At 41.4% G+C, this 18,489-nt stretch overlaps 1 protein-coding gene across 2 annotated transcripts in view; it reads right to left on the bottom strand.

Moving 5' to 3' along the window:
* The window catches only part of cntnap2a (contactin associated protein 2a), a 404,761-nt gene that overhangs the window by 25,613 nt on the left and 360,659 nt on the right, over positions 1-18,489 (bottom strand). Inside the window, exons 19-23 of one of the 2 annotated variants that reach the window (XM_039790455.1) lie at positions 14,517-14,735; positions 12,291-12,320; positions 8,955-9,191; positions 3,251-3,484; positions 1,575-1,708 (exon numbers count right to left, since the gene is read on the bottom strand). In XM_039790455.1, the coding sequence (XP_039646389.1) occupies positions 1,575-1,708; positions 3,251-3,484; positions 8,955-9,191; positions 12,291-12,320; positions 14,517-14,735 (854 nt within the window). The remainder of the gene's footprint in view (positions 1-1,574; positions 1,709-3,250; positions 3,485-8,954; positions 9,192-12,290; positions 12,321-14,516; positions 14,736-18,489) is intronic. The other variant, XM_039790456.1, reaches the window with a different exon arrangement.

Raw genomic sequence — 18,489 nt, 5'->3', positions numbered from 1 at the left:
GCTGTTTTTGTTGATGCTGAATCGTCTTTAGCATACATTACATTCATTATAAATGTAACTTTAAGGTAAACGTGTGTTTAAACTTCAACTGGGGAAACTGACTTCACCTTCAGAGGCTCGGGGGCAGCTCAGTCTCTCCAGCCGGGTTGCAGGGCCATCGCACCGCAGCAGACTCGCTGTGTGTGAGCCAGACTGAGCGAACGCCGCTCTGCACGTTTGAATCAGGGACGCAGCTAAGTATTTGAGGGGCAGGGGGCTAAGATAACATTTAAAATAAAAAAGGAAATTTTTCACTTTTGGTAAATTTATTGTTTAGTTCATGTTGCTTGTGGATATAGTGGCGGGTTATTTTTACAAGTACAGTTTTTGGATCACCAAAGTTAGGGGGGCAGCTGGGGGGGCAAGGCTCTAGAGTAGGGGGGGCACTTGCCCCCCCTTGCCCTCCTGTAGATCCGCCCCTGATGGAAAGTAATCCATGAGGGTAGCATGAATAAGATGATACATCAGATGAGATCAAACTCCATTGATGCTTGCAGAGAAATTTGATTCTGTCAGCATGAGCATTAAATCCATAGAGAATAAACAGTGTAGCGTGTAAGCAAAAGCTGGAATATTAGTAAGAGCAAGGTTACACAAAACTATTGACATGATGCTCTCCATACGGTTCAGCAATTCCACAGAGAGGAGGTGAGTCAAGGGCTCTGGTTATTGCAATGTCTCTCTCTGGCCACTATGAGGTAGTTGGGCTCTCCACATGTGAGTATGCGAGTGCGCTCATCTCTGGATATTTAGGCAAGGCAGCTAAGAAATATGAATATATTATTTGGTTCTGGATGCAATCAATAACTAGGTTTTTACAGGCGGCAGTCATGCATTTAGAGTCCTCCTTAAATTGCAGCCTGGAGCCAAATCGGAGCATTTTAGCCCAGAACAAAGTCTGTAATAGTTTAGCTGAATTCTCACTCCATCCTTGACAGCTACTGACTGAGGCTTGGCTGTATTGATCTGCGCTAAGCTGTTTAGATGCACAAAACTCAAGAGCACACAAACAGACCCACAGATTGACACAAACATACATACGCAAATGCATTGTCATTCACAAGCACAAACATGCTCAGTCTTTCTTGCTCTGTCTCTTTTATATTAATAAAAGTATCTCTTCTTCTTAAAACACACGCAGCCATACACAGCAGACACACAAAGATATGCCCGCACAATCACACAACAGCATGCAGTCATACAAACACACACAGATTGATGCATTCTCTCTGTTGCTATACTTAGGCTGTCTACTGGAAGTGGATTAACAGTGGCAGAGGACAAGCACTTTCATCACAGCAGAAGACAGAACAGGACACTGCTCTCCCCTCTGACTTAACGCTGGCTGTTTGTGTGTGCGGGATGGCAATCACATACACTCCCTCACATACACTCGCTTATAAGTACGTCTTTATAAATGAAACATACATCTTTCGTGTTCTGAGCATCAACTAAAAGCCTAACATATGTGTTTGAGAGTGATCAGAAATGTGCGTATGCGTGTGTGTGTGAGAGTATGTGTGCGAGGTCTGTACCTGGATGGTGATGCTTCTGTCGACACGGGACATGTTGATGCTATGTGGCTGTCCGTTGGCCAGGTTACGCTGGTCTACATCTATAGAAAATGGCTCCCTCAGTCCTCCCAGGTTATACCGCACCTGTAGTGAACCTGAAGACGTACAGGCCAATGGTTTGAAACCTGGTCTGGTTATATGCAACCTCACATCTCTGCTTTTCTTCTACTTCTCTAAAGCATAAGCTCTCATCAATAAATATCTGTATAAATACAATGAATTTGTCAAGCACTGGCTGTAAAAACATGATTGCTGACGAGTCCATAAGTAGTTAGTGTATTAATGCATGCGTAACGGCTGCGGACCAGCTCCGCTGCGTGTCTGCTGCGTGCTCCGCCGTCCGTCAATACCCACCAGGTCCAGATTTGTTGCGGAATGGCTGCGGCCATGACTGACAGCTGTAGTCACGAGGACCCACAAGTTCTCACGAATTCCATCCAGAGGAGTAGAGGGGAAACAGCTCTGTGCTGTGTTGTCAAGGTGTAGTGCAGGGAAATATGATCCGCCGTGAGCACGGTGTATTTTATTTTGAAAATTAACCGGATATTTATTTTGTTTCTGTGCTCGACTTCCTGTCCTGCACTATCTGCCGTGTGCTGAATTGCTGCGGAGCTCTCCGTCATCCGTCAAAAATAGAAGCTCTGCGTATCTGCTCCGGAGGGCTGCGGACTGACGGAACTGGGACGGAGTCGGGACGCAGACGTTCTGCAGTCTGTGGAAATACACACATTGACTTTAATGGAAACCTAATGACTCTGTCGACGTTCCGGAGACGTTCCGCATCCAGTGGACATTGCCGGTAAGACTTGCCACAGAAGTATTGCGGTTGACCTGAGCACTTAAGGCCAAAATGTAGTTTGTTTTCTTTTCGAAGTGATGGGGCAAGCAGGGGTGAGGAATACAGGGTGAAACCCCGAAAGATTCAGACGGCCCACAGCTTGACAGGGGATTATAGATATTTACTGTCTCAGGGCCCTGACCCTTAATCGGATCGGCTCCGCTGCGTGTTTTGGTTTTGTTGCAGAACGGCTGTGGCCATGAGTGACAGCTGAAGTCACGAGGACCCACGAGATCTCATGAATTAACGTATGATCGCGCAATATAACAGGATGTAGTTTCTATAAACAGAACCACAAAACCAACAACAGTTTGACTTCAGGCCTGTCTCCGCCCATTATGACGTTTTCAAGGTGCAAAATATGATCTGCCGTGAGCACGGTGTATTTTATTTTGAAAATTAACTGGATGTTTTATTTTGTTTCTGTGCTCGACTTCCTGTCCCGCACAATCTGCCCTGTGCTGAATTGCTGCGGAGCTCTCCAGTATCCGTCAAAAATAGAAGCTCTGTGTGTTAGAATTTGTAGCTTAATTTCAGTGGAACTGCACATTGTTTGCTGAAATGCTAGATGGCACTGTCAAATTTGTATTACTTCTATTTCATCAAAGTACTTTGCGGCCTGTCAGCGGCTCAGTGGGAGGCCGCTGACTGGGGAGGATTTTCGGAGATTATAAAACTTTCCAAACTGTGCTGCAAGGATAGCCTTTAAGCATGTACTTTACAGAACTAACAAGCATTACTGCAAGCAGACTTCTCAGTGGTGAGCAACCACAAATTGCGTGAGTGTGTGGACCATTACCGTTCTGCCTTAGAACCACAGCCAGATAATCCTGCGTCTTGGAGCTGACATACATCAGAATAGCTGGAGCGTTGGATGTGCTGAAACTGAAAGCCACTTCCTCCTTTGTTAGATTCACTTCATGTGGCATCAGCTGGTGCGTCAGGATCTTTGTGTCCCTACTGGCTCCCGCAACTGCTTCGGGCATGAAGTTGTACTTGACGAGTGTTCCTGCCTCAAAGAAACCCCCAACATCTGGATGAGATGAAAAAAGATATTAGAATAAATGATAACGAAAATAAGATGTAAGCAGGTGAACACACACAAATACAATAAAAACTGCCTGGCAATGTGTTTAAATCACAAACAATCATATTTTGAATAATATGCAAAACCAAACATACAGCAACAACAACAGCAAGGATAAAAGATAGAAAAGACAGAAAGACACACAAACAGAAAGAAAAGAAAAACACCTTCCATCAAAAAGAAGCCACAGGGAAGCGCTCATAAAACTCACACATACCAAGACACAATAGGGTAGACATATTAAACGGCCAGAGAGAAATAAGCACACACATAAATATGGCTGTGTTCAGGAGGTGAAGTAAAGTGGGTGTTAAATTGCTGTGCTCCAGCATCTGAAACCAAACAATACATTGTTTAACAGTACATTAACAGACCTAATGGCATATTCCAGCCATTCCAGGAGGCTTATTGATTCTCGTTATCAAGTGTTGAGAAGAACGGACCTTATTTTTCAATACTCCTGTTATGCCTCTCGTTTGTGTTAATGTGTGTGTGTGTCCGTCCCCGTGTGTCAGTTAGAAAGCAGAGAAAAAGGCACAATGTGCATGAAATTAAAGCGAATGGTTACAGAGAAAGCAGCAAGCCTCGCTTTGTGTCTCTGTTGTGTGTTGTGTGTGTGTGTGTGTGTGTGTGTTGTAAAAGCCATGGAATATATATATATATATATATATATATATATATATATTATATATATATATATATATATATATATATAATTTTTTTTTAACCTTTATTTATCCAGGTAAGTCGGTTGAGAATAATTTTCTCATTTGCAACGACGACCTGTCACATTCACACAGTTCCACATTCATACCTGGAAGCTGCCCAGTACAACCACAGTCTGATCTGCTGGCCACTGAGCAGCTGCACTGGAGCAGTTGGGTTAAGGGAGGGCCTTGCTCAAGGGCACCTCAGTGGTGGTAATGAGGGAGGGACAAGCGCTGCTCTTTGACTTTCCCCACCCAGATTTTATCCTGCCGGTCTGTGGATTGAACCGGCGACCTCCCGGTCCCAAGCTTGTTTCCTTAACCTTCCTAGGTTAACACTGCCTGACATGTTTGCCTTCCCTCCGTGGCAGCAGTGGAAATGTATAACTACACCCCTTATGAGTGAAGAATACTAAGTGAACACATTTCTGCATCTTATCTTAAAGCTTCACTTTACCCATTGTCTCCTTTTCGGACACTGTACAATTAATACTTCAGGCTACATTACTTGAATTTAATATAAGCTTATGACTAGAAAATGGGCAAGCTCTCTGACTGGTATTGGCGTACAGGCAAAACCTCACTTCCATTCAGTTACACCACAATTGTATCCTCTATTCTGCGGTGCACTGATATAGTTTCAGGCTTTGGTCTGGAGAGACCCATTTTACCAATTGTTCTGCGTTAACCAGGCAAAGAGCTTGTGAAGTTTTCAAATAGCCTGCTCCTCACTTGGGTTTTTTGATGCAGCTGGATTGTTCACTGTCTGCAGTGATCCATGCCTCTGGGAATGACTGAATCAGACTTCAATCAGACAAAATGCAGTATTTCTGACAGAGCAGCATGCTTGAATGAATGCCTTGAATCAGTTACAAACAACATATGGAAAAACAAATCAACATAACAACCTTCACAATCCATGGACAAATGGTCCATAGATTGGTCACATGGTCACAATGGTCACATGCCTTTTCTTTTACCTCACAACTACATTCACATCATACATTAAACCGAATGTTATCATGTGTCAGGTCAGATACTGCATATTAGCCACCCCTCTTTTACAGTTCATTCTAAATGTGTCATATTAGCAAGATAACTTTAGTATTGTCAGTTTGTTCAGTTAACCAGCTTCCAAAAATGTATGTTTTCGGAGGCCGGTTGACTGTCAATCCTCTAAAAATGAAAGTAAAACTTTGTTTTATTTATAAATGTATACATAGAGAAATGCGTGCGTTTCAGAGTTAGTAGTATTCATCAAGAAAACGGTCTTGCCTGCACATTTGAGGGCGTAGGTTTCAAAGAGTATAACATCAGTGGGCTATAAGCTGTGATTTCAACATATTGAGCTAGGGAATCATACAGGTACCTAGGTCAAAAACATTGTAGAGAACATAAAACCCTTTCAAAGGTTTACATAATGTGACATACAAAGAGGATACTGAGCTGGGGAACATAGCACCCTGGAAACATAGATACAATCCTGAAGAAATATCCGATAACGCTAACCTGGCTAACTTTATTAAGTCATTGTTGTGTTATTCTTTTGAAAAGTAATTTAAAAATCTCTTTATTTGATAATTAAAGAACATTTTATCATTTTTCTTAGTATTTTAATCAAATTCCATATTTCTTCTTTCACCGTACTCTTCATTCTAAACGTGTCACATTAGTAAGCTAATGTTAGCTTTGTCAGTTAATTAACCCTTGTGTTGTCTTCCTGTTGACCATGAAACCTTTTGTTTATCTGGGTCAAAATTTTAAATTAAAACCTTTTTTAACGTCTTGGTAGTCTTTTTCGACACTTGTCGCTTTTCCAGACGTTTTTGTCACTTTTTTCTACGTTTTTTTGTGGACTTTGTTTGTCCCCACATTTTTTAAGCTTTTTTTTTTTTTTTAATACTGTCAAATATAATAAAATACCCAAATTCAAGTAGTGAACTAATCATTTATTTTACCAGTGAAGAGTTGTGTATGGAACCATCCACGTTATTTTTTTTCACAATTTGGTTGAAAGAAACCCCAAATTTCTGATATAGAAACTTTGAAAACGGGTCAAATTTGACCCGAGGAAAACAGGAGGGTTAAGTTAGCTGCACAACAGTTACACCTGGCAGTTTGCGGTAATAAATTACTATTAACAAGTCATTTCTATGTAACTACCTAACCTGTTTTCATTTAGTGTTTGCCAACACTTGCATTATAACTTAGTCTGAACTGTACGAAGAGCTTGTGCAAACGGCCCAAATCTTGCCTTCCGCTTAACTTTAAAAGCTATTCTTACATTTTATCTTTATTCATACAAACTGTAGATTAAGTGGATCCTTTGAATAACCTGTCTCGGTCTTTTCTGCCCTGCTGAGAAAAAGAGTAAAGAGACTCAGAGTTGCTGCCCAGAGTCTCAGCAGCAACACACACAACTGTCTAGAAGCATAAGAGGGAATCTTTAGGTGTGTGTGTGTGTGTGTGTGTGTGTGTGTGTGTGTGTGTGTGTGTGTGTGTGTGTGTGTGTGTGTGTGTGTTCGTGCGTGATTTATGTTAGAACATGAAGAAGTATTGGAAAGGGAATTTGTGCAAGCATGCAAACCTAACCAGGTCTCTGCAAATGCGTGCGTGTGTCTATATATGTGTGTATATGTACATGTGCACATCGGCTCCATGTGACCCTCAAGGCTAGAAAAGCAGAAGAATGAGAGTATATAATAATAATACTGCGGGGTCCCCTGAGCAGTGTGTAAATATGGATACAATGGAAATGCACTGTGCAATTATGGCTGGCTTCATGCATTTTTCACTCGCTGGGAGAGAGGGGGAAAAAGAAAAGGGAAAAAAGGAGAGGGGCAACTGGGAGAGGAGAAAAGTCTGAGTAGAAATGAAGAGAGGGAAGAGGTGAGAAATAAATGAAAATGTAGAGGGGAAACAGTAAAATAGCAGGAAAGAGGGAGAAGAGAGGCAGAGCAGGTGGGTGTAAATGGGAAAAAAAGGGAGCAGAGAAAAGAAGGAGAGGAGGGGGAGAAGAAAGTAGAAACCAAAAGAAAAGAAAGGAAGAGAAAGAAAAAGAAGGAAATGAGAAAAAGGAAGAGGATAGAGAGTGACAAGAGTAAATGAGACTGAATGAGATGAAGGGGGAAATGGAGGGGAGAAGAAAAGGAAAATATTTTAGATAGGGAGGAGAGTAGCACAAAGCGGAGCAAGAAGAGGAAGCAGTGAAACGTATAAAAGGGACAGGAGATAGAAAAGAGATGAGAATAAAAAAGAGGGAACATGTGTGAAGAAAGGAAAACAGATGAGGACTGGAGGGAGAGAAAAGAAGAAAAGAAGGAAAGAATGAGACAGAAGAGAAAGAGGGGATACACATATATCATGCAAAGAAACGAACAGACACAAGGGTGTGCTCTCTCCCTTTCTTTCACTTTCTCTTTTTTCTGACACAGATAGACTAATACATAAACACACACACCCTCACACAGACAGTAATCTCTATTCTCTAAATCCCGAAATGCCTGATTGGTTATGACAGGATTCAGAGGAGGTCTTCTCATGTCTTACACTAGCCTATCACCCTCTTCCCTTCTTCCTTGGCACAAACACACACACACACACACACACACACACACACACACACACACACACACACACACACACACACACACACAGACACACACACACACACTCACACACAGGCACACACAAGCACACACAAGCACACACACTTTGCGTTTCTGTCATCTTGTCACCCCCCTGCCAAGAGCACAGGGAAAAAACACTATTAGGCTTTAGGAAACAAATTAATTCACGTGTCGGGGATCAACTCTGACTGGGAGCTTGCAGAAAGCCTCTGACAACACTGCTGCTCTTCTCCCCAGAGCATTTTATGAAAACTTGTTTTGGGAAGTACAACTTTAATGCTGTATCTAATGAATCCCTGTGAAACAAACATAATGTACTGTAGTAGCAATATGCAACAGTGCAGATGCAGAGTCACAGTGTGACATTTCTCATCTCTGAACTTCAATAACCTAGAGCTACCCACGGCTTAGTAAAGTGACTTGCTTTTAGTTTTTTTAGTATGATCTCTCAGCTCTGTATTTGCACAGTTTTAACATTCAGTCAGTGCACTCTACAGTCAGGGAGAATTGGTGGGTAAGCACACTATCACTCTCAATCGATGCCTTTTATCATAAGACCAAACACCTTCAACACCGACGGCTCCAAACTGAATAGGAAGAGAGCACAATCACAGAGCACAGCAAAAATCACAGTTGGTTGTCAGGCAATGATGCGCATTGAAACTACTCCAGCAGTAATCATTGCACTATTTGCCTCTGGCTTTGTAAACTAAAAAGAGACAATGCCAATGATAACGTGGCTTTACAAAGACGCCCATAAACCCTGTTGGAAAAGTGTTAGCTGAGAGATTATGACTCAGTGTGTAATCCTAAAACTCTGAGCGTAAAAGGTAGTTTGTGAGGTTTTAAGAAGAGAATAAAGGAAATAAAAATTGCACAAAAAAACCCCTGCAGTGCTGGCAAAGTGGAAATAAAATTAGAGATAAAATAGTACCTGAAAGCCCACACAAAGAGAGATTGATTTATCTTGCAATTGAAGTTTTGAAGATGAAAATCAGCGCGATGCATTTGTGGTGTTTATAGTCCCATGACCTACCTTCAATTAGGGACTGAAATTGTATTTCCAAAAATGCCTCTCACCTCTGGTGCAGAACGGGCCGTCATAGGCAGTGGCGGTGCAGTCACATAGGTAGCCGTTGTACCTCTCCACACACTTCCCTCCGTTCCGGCAGTACATCCCAAAACTGGTACAGTGGCCTTGGCAACCGGGCTTGACCCCGGGCGTCACCTTGGCCCTCTCTTCCAGGTCGAGGGTGATGCCGTTCATCCGCAGGGCTCGGATACAGCCCAGGAACCCCCTCTGCCCCCCTGCAGCACCTGAGGAGCGAGGGAGAGAGGTGGTATCAGTGTAGAAAAGGATGTGTAGCAGTGGGACATAACAAATAAAAAGGACAAATGGAAGTCAGGATCACAGAAGTCATTTTGAATATAAGAGGCTGTTTAAATCTCTTTTTTAGAAATGTTAATATCCTAACGCCTGGAGGAAGCCAGTAATGTCACGTTAATAGTTCCAACTGTGACGCCGAACTTGAAACAACCTTCAACTCATTTGATTTCTTCACTAATTAAAACAGCCTAATTAACACTGTGTCTTAATGATCATCTCACAAGCATACACACACGCAAATGAATGCACGAATGTGTGTAAACTACATACTACAGGCAAACACACACACATTCAAAACACCGCACACAGCGCACCTGATTTGAACGAGTCAATATAAGCATTAATGCTTAGCCTTGGGGTGTCGATAGCCATTCCTCTAAAGTGCCTCCATTGTCATTCTGGCCTTGCACCATTACAGTCTAACTACCCATTAACGTGGACAGAGTAGGGGTGTTAAATAGATGAATGTGCACCCAAATGACTATAGCAATAAACACACTCATAAACAGGCACCCACGGGTATAGAGTCAAACGTACACAAGCACACCCACAGAGGACAGTTAGAATGTATTGATAAACACACATGGATGGGCGCACACTCACACACAGTATAATTAACAATAGCTGAGGGGCATTTTAGTTATTAAAACCTCTCAACAGCATCCTTTGGATTACAGAGAAGTGTCCATTCAAGAAGACATGTTAAGGAGACTTGAACACACACACACACACACACACACACACACACACACACACACACACACACACACACACACACACACACACACACACACACACACACACACACACACACACACACACACTCTCAATGGTGTTTTAAGCCCCCAACATCTCCTTCCAGGCAGCACTGCGACCAGTTACTTCAAGGCACCTAACCCTAACCCTAACCTTAACCATAACCATTGCCTAATCCTAGTGCCTTCCTGGCAGCGCTGCCTGGAAGGAGACGCACACACACACACACACACAGACACAGACAGACACACACGCACACACACACACTTGGTGGGAAATGGACCCCCTTGAAAATGAGATGGTACATCTCAAGGGGCTATCCAAAATAAAGAAAGAAAGAAATGTTGGGTTTCTGTAAATTATAGAGTGTGGTCTAGACTTAATCTATCTGTAAAGTATCCTGAGGTCACTACTGGTATGATTAGACACTATAAATAAAAATAAATTGAAAATTGAATCTGCTAGTTAAGCCACACAGGTACAACACAATATGATTCCTAATACATGTACTTTGGTTATCTCCAGCCGGTAAATTATTCACATATCAGGATGCAGCTGGGCTTTCACACGCTCTTCCACTTTTCATTCCCACAAAGGGTTTGACTTTTAGTAGACCTGTTAATTAATCTATTTTGTACCTCTGATTGGCTGGAGGTTTCTGCCACCTGTTTACCCAGATCTAAATCAGTCTCTGATTAAATGGACAGCAGGCTCTGAGGCCTGCGGAGACCATACACAGGTACGCACACACACATACAGTACTCACACACAGGTGCACATAGTACAGCTCACAAATGGCATGTAATGGAGCCTGACTGATACTGACTGAAGTCAACATTGGCAGCCAGATATAAAATGTTTTGGTAAAAATGTAATACTGTGCAGTAGATTGCAACAATATTTTTATAGACTGCATTTTAGTCGAGTACCTTCGTTTATCTTTATCAGGTAAATATTTTGTGTTCTGTCTCTTTATCTAATTTTTCTTTTGTATATTCTTACTTTGTTGCTACCAACAACGTTGTCTTAATTCGCTGACATTTCATTTCTTTTTCTTGAATATCAATATCAGCCTTAAAAATTGAGTATTGGTCAGGGTTTAGATTGCATGCATAGTTACGCACGCACACGCACACACACACACCCATGACAACACAGAAACACTGACATGGATACAGAATTTCATACACAGGTAGTAATAATGTGTTTGCACTTATTTATTTATTGGTGTGATGTGTGGCTCAAGGGCACAGTACCCTGTAATGAAGTGCTAATGAGAAAACATGTTATATTCATTAGGATATACACAGTACACACACGCACAACACATACTGTATACACGCAACAACCAAATTACCAATTAAAAGAGAAGTCATAAAATGGGACCTTTTGGTCTTCACTGTGTGTGTGTGTGTGTGTGTGTGTTTATGTTGGTGTGGATTCTACATTATTGAGAAAAGATGAACTAATGATAAACATGCAGTATGCACTCAAATACTTTATAGAGTTAAGGGAATGGACAAACATGTATATGGACTGTTCTTTGAAGCCTGATCCAACCACACAGATAAATTCCCCATTTACACCAACAGGCAGCACATCTGCTGCACTGCTGTTCTTCCATTATCATAGTATAAGTGGCTTAATAGAATAGTGGTATGTCCTATTTCTTTCTGTTAATCTGTTTGTTGTTTAACACTGAGGAGATCCCCAAAACAGTGTTTACCCACTCTATGTTTATGGGGATGCACTTAAGGGTGCAATTTGTATTGGTTTTAGATGAGTATTTTTGATTAATATAGTCAAAATGCCATTTCAAATGCCTTCTACACCCACTGGCCTTTCCAGGGGGGAGATATTATCATAGAAATCCCATTTTACCAGCCCAGTGCTTTACATCTGTTAGTTTACAGCAAAGCCCCCCAACAATCTCTCTTAAAGGTCCATAATGGGCTTGCTTCTGATGGATCACTACACCGAAAATGTACTTGTGTATTGCAATAAGCCCGAGTCTACAGACATTCCTCACACCTGTGTGCTAATGTGTAGCATGAATCAAATAAGTAGCAGCACAAGAACATGAGCAGTTACATTTCAGAAGATGAATCCTGGGTAAACTTTAATCACCACTAATGTGGAGCCGCAACAAAACACACTCTACTTGAACTGTGGGTGAGGTCCGTGTGTGTTTGTGTGTACTGTTAAAACGGAAGTCGTTATGTGTGCATTAATGTCACACAGGCATTTCATTGCACTCATTGAATGATACCTACTGTCTTGGCAGGTGAGCGAGGCTGGTTTCCCTGTGACAGGTTGTCGCACACATGCAGTGTGTAGAAACAAGCAAGATGTCGATCCATGACGACAGAAAAACCAAAGTAAGAAAAGAAAGACAAAACAATCCAACCATGAGAGAATTGAGCAAAAAACATGCAAAAACATAAAAAAAAGTGAGATAGTGAGCATTAATCAAGAGGGGAATCAAAAGAACAGATGGTGGCATTAAAATAAATAAAATGTTGCAAGATTGATACTTATGCGCATGTATGAAGTGAATAGGAGAGCTAAAAGTTAACAGTGTGAAGTAAATGACAGCAGGCTGATGGTATAACATTTACTCTCAGGGCCATTAGAGCAAATGAGCCACTGTGCAGTAAACACTAAAGCAATCAAATGCTTGATGAGGAGCATATTGATTGAAAAAGAGAGAAGGAGATGATACAGCGGCAGATATGAGAACAAGGTGAGCGAAATAAAGCTCCCTGTTGTACATACCTACTGTGTGATTATGTGAAATCATAACAGATCATTTTAATCTTTTTTTAAGTTCTTTTAGCTTTCTGGATTGCATTGTTTTTTTTCCTCACTACTTTGAAGCAGCCACATCAATATCAATCGGAGATGACGTGTGAAGAGGCGGGGGATCTTAGAAGGAACAATCAGGCGAGTTCAGTCTGCGGGGCTCTCCCCACTCTTTCCAAATCTCTCCATCAAACATAAAAAAAGATCTCTATCTTTTCTTGATGTCAGAGGCCAGATCTAAACCACTTCCCCTTTCCTGTGTGTGTGTGTCACACTGTAACTTCTCAAAGCAATCCTCAAATGAGGTTTAAGCAGGGATTAGAGGTCAGATATGAGAAGGTGCTGACACCTCTGTGGCTGATGTTACTGTACAAAAGTCTTTTCCTGCTTTTTCTCTATCTTCCACTACCTCTTGTGTTTTAGACGTGTGCCACACACAGCAGGCCTGAACCTTCTCCTGTCTTCCTTTCAGCAGAAAAGGCAGAATACACACATGCAAATGAGGCTGAGGCACTACCTGAAGGCCATTACGTTCCCAGTTTAGTAGCCGTGAGTCATACAGCGACGAAACCTTCCCATTTCACGAAATGAAAGTACAAATACACTGAGTGGAAAATCAGCTAAAAAATGACATGTAATACAAATTGGGACATGATATGGTGAGGATGCTTCGGTAGCGTTCAAATCAGCAAAAGTGATGAGACGGTAAAATCATATTATAAACGGGGATCAGCGGGGTTCAGGCTATCACATCGGGATGCCTGATTGGAATTTGGAACAATCTCCTTTGGGCAGAACTTTTTCCATGAGATAGTAGGAACTCTGTGATCCGCCTCAGCAGTTTTGCTTCTATCCTCAAATCCCTGAAACTATTTTAGCCCCAGAGTTTGGCTTATAGCGTATTGACAGCTCAGCACAAAAGGTAGAATGAGACCGAGAAGTAAAGGCATAGGGAGAAAGCTGGACAGATCCTCTGTCATTTAAACGGCTGATGAGCTTGAGAGGCATTGTGTGGAGAGAAGGACGAAGCCATAAGGAGCTAACCAGAGAATGTGCGTGTGGGATACGGAAAGTCAGAGGGTTGATAGAGTCCTTTTACAATAATAGTTTCTTAATCCAAAGGAATATAATTGCAGAGTCAAAGTATTAAAGTATTAAATAAATGACCTCTATAACTGAATTAAGCCAGCACAGAGGCTCAGTTTTAACTTTATTAAAACTCTGATCACTTACACGGATTAGTTTCCGAGGACGTGCGTGACTGCATATCATAAAACGAGAAATGGCTGTGTGTGTGCCGGATTAACATGAACTTAATTAGCAGTGGCTGTGGCTAAAATGGGCTGAAGCTGCTTTAGAGAGAACCCAGTGAGGCTGCCACATCTTTGACTTCTGAAACAATCAGACGTCTTCACAATGGATGTCTGCATCTGAGGGCAATGTTACTGGAAATAAAGAACGCACAGAAGTTTTTTTTAATTCAATCCAATTACGATTACATGGATGATGTGTACAAAGGCATTTGCCTTCCACACATAAGAGTTTGTAATTATGGTGTGTTTGTCTCTGCGAGTGTCCCTCCTACACAAAGCTGATATTAAATGTTCCAATTGCAATCAAATGTGTGTGCACAGGAGTCATTCTTACACATAGCGGTCGCTTATTGTTTGGATTGCGTGGGAGTGTGTGTGTCTTACCCACGTAGAGCTGGCTGAACAGCTCTAGCCGTGTGTGGCCCTGTGCAGGAGCAAGCCGAGATGCCCGATATGTCTGATCCAACTGAAGGACTGACTCTTTGACGTTTCGCTCGGCCATCACGCGATGCCATTGGTCGTCATTGAGGGGCGTGGCCGAATGCACCGTCAACTCCACAGGTCCGTTTCCAACGTCAAAGGAGAAGGAAATGAGTTTAGGAGCTGCACAGAGAATGTGAGAGAAAGAAAGAATCAATTCACCTAGAATGTTACTGTAGTTACAAAAGTCATTTATTAAACTACATGAAGCAAAAATCAAAACTTTCTAAAAACCCATAACTTGCTGTTTTGTCATAGTCCAGTCTGCAGGTAAATATGCATTTCATTTCTAATCTAATGGCTCATTTGTTTCAAGGCCATTCATTTGGCTTGTATAGATTTCAGCTTTGCAATACACGACTGCTCACAGCTTTGGACAGGACTAATCTCACAGAAAGTCGATAGATGCCAGGAACTTGGTTGGTTTTGCATGACTTAAGGTTGCACTGCAGCAGTTTTCATGTGGTGCGTTTTTGCTGTTCTAGAACTACTGTAGGTGTAAAGGCGTGATTTGTTGGAGAGATGAAAGCCATCGAGTGAGAGAAGAAAGAGTTCATAAGAGATAACTCACAGAGAGAGTGTGTTACAATCAACAAAGAGAAGGAAAAGAGAAGGGCAATGAATGAAAAATAAGGGCAAGATGGCCTTGTTTTTCTGCAAGATAAATTGTCATCATCTGAAAAGATGCCGTGTGTGTGTTTGTGTGTGTGTGTGTGTGTGTGTGTTTGGGATGTGCTATGGGAAATGAAGGAAGTTGAAATGCCATAAAGTTTATTGCTTCTCCGCGGTTCAATAGCCTAATATTTCAACAGACCAACAGAGGGCACTGTTATACCTTTTTTGACCATGGCAGGTCAAATATTCATCAATATTTCTGTATTACAGTGTGTGTGTGTGTGTGTGTGTGTTTCAGCCTACCACCTGTCCATTCCAGATGTTTTGCTACTGCAGTGGTGAGGTCACTGTCTGATGGCTTTTAACCTCTCTGTAGGGAACAGCGATCAATCTGTACACTGTGTGTGTGTGTGTTTGTGTGTTATGACAGAAAATGAGTTGAAGATAGAGGCAGAGAATGTGTGTGTGTTCGTTCTTATTTCCACCTCTATCTCAACTTGAAACAGTCAGGTAAATAATCTCCACAAGAAGAAATGTTATTTATGAGACACTACTAAGCAGACACATATTCGGCTTTATATGAATACATTTAAGCTGAGTGGCATTTCTCTCATCATTTTCAACTACAAGACACTGTTGGTTTGGATTCACAATTGTATTGTTATTGACTTATACGTCATTGTTTCTGACAACCTATGCATTATGCATCGACGAGAGATGTTCAATGAATGCTTGCCACTGCAAAATGTCAAAGGAAGCTTTGAAGGTAATGAAACAACAAAGAGAAAACAATGAGGGAATTATTTTTGCTGCTGGAAAGATGATTTGCAATTGTCACATTAAAACCCAATTTGACTCTTTCCTTAATGTTTGGTGCTACTGTGAGACCGCCGTAATAAAGCCATATATTCTGGGTGGTGCCATTTGGTGATTATTGGCACCAGTGTGCTGCAGTCATAGAGATGATGAATAACCACTTCATAGCTCTATATGTTACTGTTCCATTATGGCTTCATTAGGCTCAGATATTAGAGTGGATCATTTTATGCAGTGTAATTTCTTTTTTTTCCCTTTGCCCAATCAATATGTCTGGCCTTTCTCTCCTTTTCATATTGCTTTCATCTAATTATCACTTTTTACTCAACTTATTCCATTCAAACTCTAGCATCCCTTCTATGTTACATATATAGTTCCGCTGTTTTCTTTGTTCTTTTGTTTTCTTATTCTTTCATTCCTTCCCCCCTTTTATCCATCGCCACAGTCCCCTGACTCTATCCTCCCTTCTCTGTGTATAATGTCCTTCATTCTTTTTTTCCAGCTTGCATGTTTTTGCATTCACTTACCCATCCCTTATGATACCATAGTCACTTTGCTCTCCCTCCCTCCTTTCCATCCTCCCTTCCTTCCTTGATCCCTTTCTTGCAGACATGATTATTTCCTCTTGAGATAAGAAGCAAAGACACCAGAAATCATCTCAGCAAAAGCCTGTCTGGATGTGCTGCGTGCATTAACCTATAAGATAAATCTGAAAAGTGCTGAAATATTCAACTACCTACAAAACACAACACACACAGGAGCGTGCGGACAAATAGGTGCATACACACACAGTAAAGCTAAGCCCTCTGACAGGCTTTAGTACACTGAATAAATGATGTCTGTATGCACAGAGCAGCTCTGCAGGGCCGAGATTGCGGCATCAGTTATTTTAAATGCTGTAAGAAAGCCAAACATATATCAGAATACCCCAATAGAAACAAAGCTATACAATTCTGCTATAGCAACGCTGAACGGCATGCGAGTGTTTGATTGTCAGTGAGTTGTTTTAGCAGCACTGCAAAGCAAGATGGATGCCCTACAACTTTCATTTTTATACTCTGTCCACAGGCAAGGATGAAAACTAAAGTGCCCTCAGAGCCCCGAGCTTGCGTCAACTATTTGCATAGCTGTGATTGATGTTATGAGTGTTACTGTGTGTGAATGTCATTTTGTATGTGCGAGATACACTTGCATGTTGGCCTTGAACCCAGCAGAGCTTTTTATTTTCACTATTTGTTTTTCTATTCATCTTTTAATATGGAGGCTGAATAAGCCAAGCTCTTAATTATGCGTCAACACAGCACAACCAAACCATGATAAATAGTAAAAGAGATTGTATATGTCTGAAAGTGTGTGAAAGATCACTGCTTGTGTTGCTGTGCATATATGTGCGTTTCTATTTGCAGTTCTTCTGCCAGTATATTATCTCTTTGATTTCTCTTCTGTTATACTTGCTAATTCTTTGTTGTTTGTCTCATTTTCTTCGTTAGCCTTTTGCTCTGTGTTTTCTACCCCTGGGATGGCTGGAACAGTCCGGCCCTTTTATGGAGGGAAACTCTATTTAAGTGCAAGCCACAGCAAACCTGCTGCAGTTGATGCTGAAACAAGATTTTAAGCAAGTTTAAGCATCTCTTTGTGACAAAAAGGCTCTTCAAATTGCATTTTTTTATGCTAAAAAAACCCCATGCATGTTCACAATACAAATTATGTTTCTTAGTGTGTACATAGAACAGACAATATAGTAAGATAAAGATGAACTTTTGACAGTTTTTAAAGAAGAGTCTGAAAAATATATATTCTTAATTGTGGCTGTTTTTCTCTAGATAACTACATATTGCTTTACAAGTCAGAGAGACATTTCACAACTTCAGAAAGCTAGAGATGCATAGACCACTGCTAAACTTCAGATGTAAATTTTGTGTCCGTCTGGCCTTCACATATAAAGGCAATAATTCTATTTTATAAGCCGAGGTGGGAAAGAGCATTTCTCAGCTGGATCCCTGACTGAAAGTGTTTATAACCTTTGGACGAGACCATCACTGAAATTGCATCCTCTTAAAGACTAAAAACATGGCACATACATACTTTCCACTGAGCACCCCAGAAGTCAAGCATTTCTGTATTTAGGGACCTTTCAATCTGTCCTCAACGCTGTTACCAGTCCAGTTCACATGGTTCTGAATTATGTCTTCAATGCTGCCTCTCATGTGTCTATGCCTACTTCTCAAGATCCAAAGAGGAATAGTGTCCACCTGATGGCTTTGAGTCTGCTGAGGTCACAGTAATTCCTGTTTTGTACAAGGTCGTGTGTGTGTGTGTGTGTGTGTGTGTATGTAATCTGTAAGTGTGTGTATATACTTTGAGCTCCTGCAATGGCACAGCTACGCTATGCTGGCCTAATGCTAGTAATTTCATGCCTTGACCGGATTGCAGCAGATACAGTTTT

This window comes from Perca fluviatilis, chromosome 22 (assembly GCF_010015445.1).
Source record: "Perca fluviatilis chromosome 22, GENO_Pfluv_1.0, whole genome shotgun sequence".
Classification (NCBI taxonomy): Eukaryota; Metazoa; Chordata; class Actinopteri; order Perciformes; family Percidae; genus Perca; species Perca fluviatilis.
The sequence above is the reverse complement of the archived record's forward strand: the minus strand, read 5'-3'. Positions and strand labels throughout refer to the sequence as shown.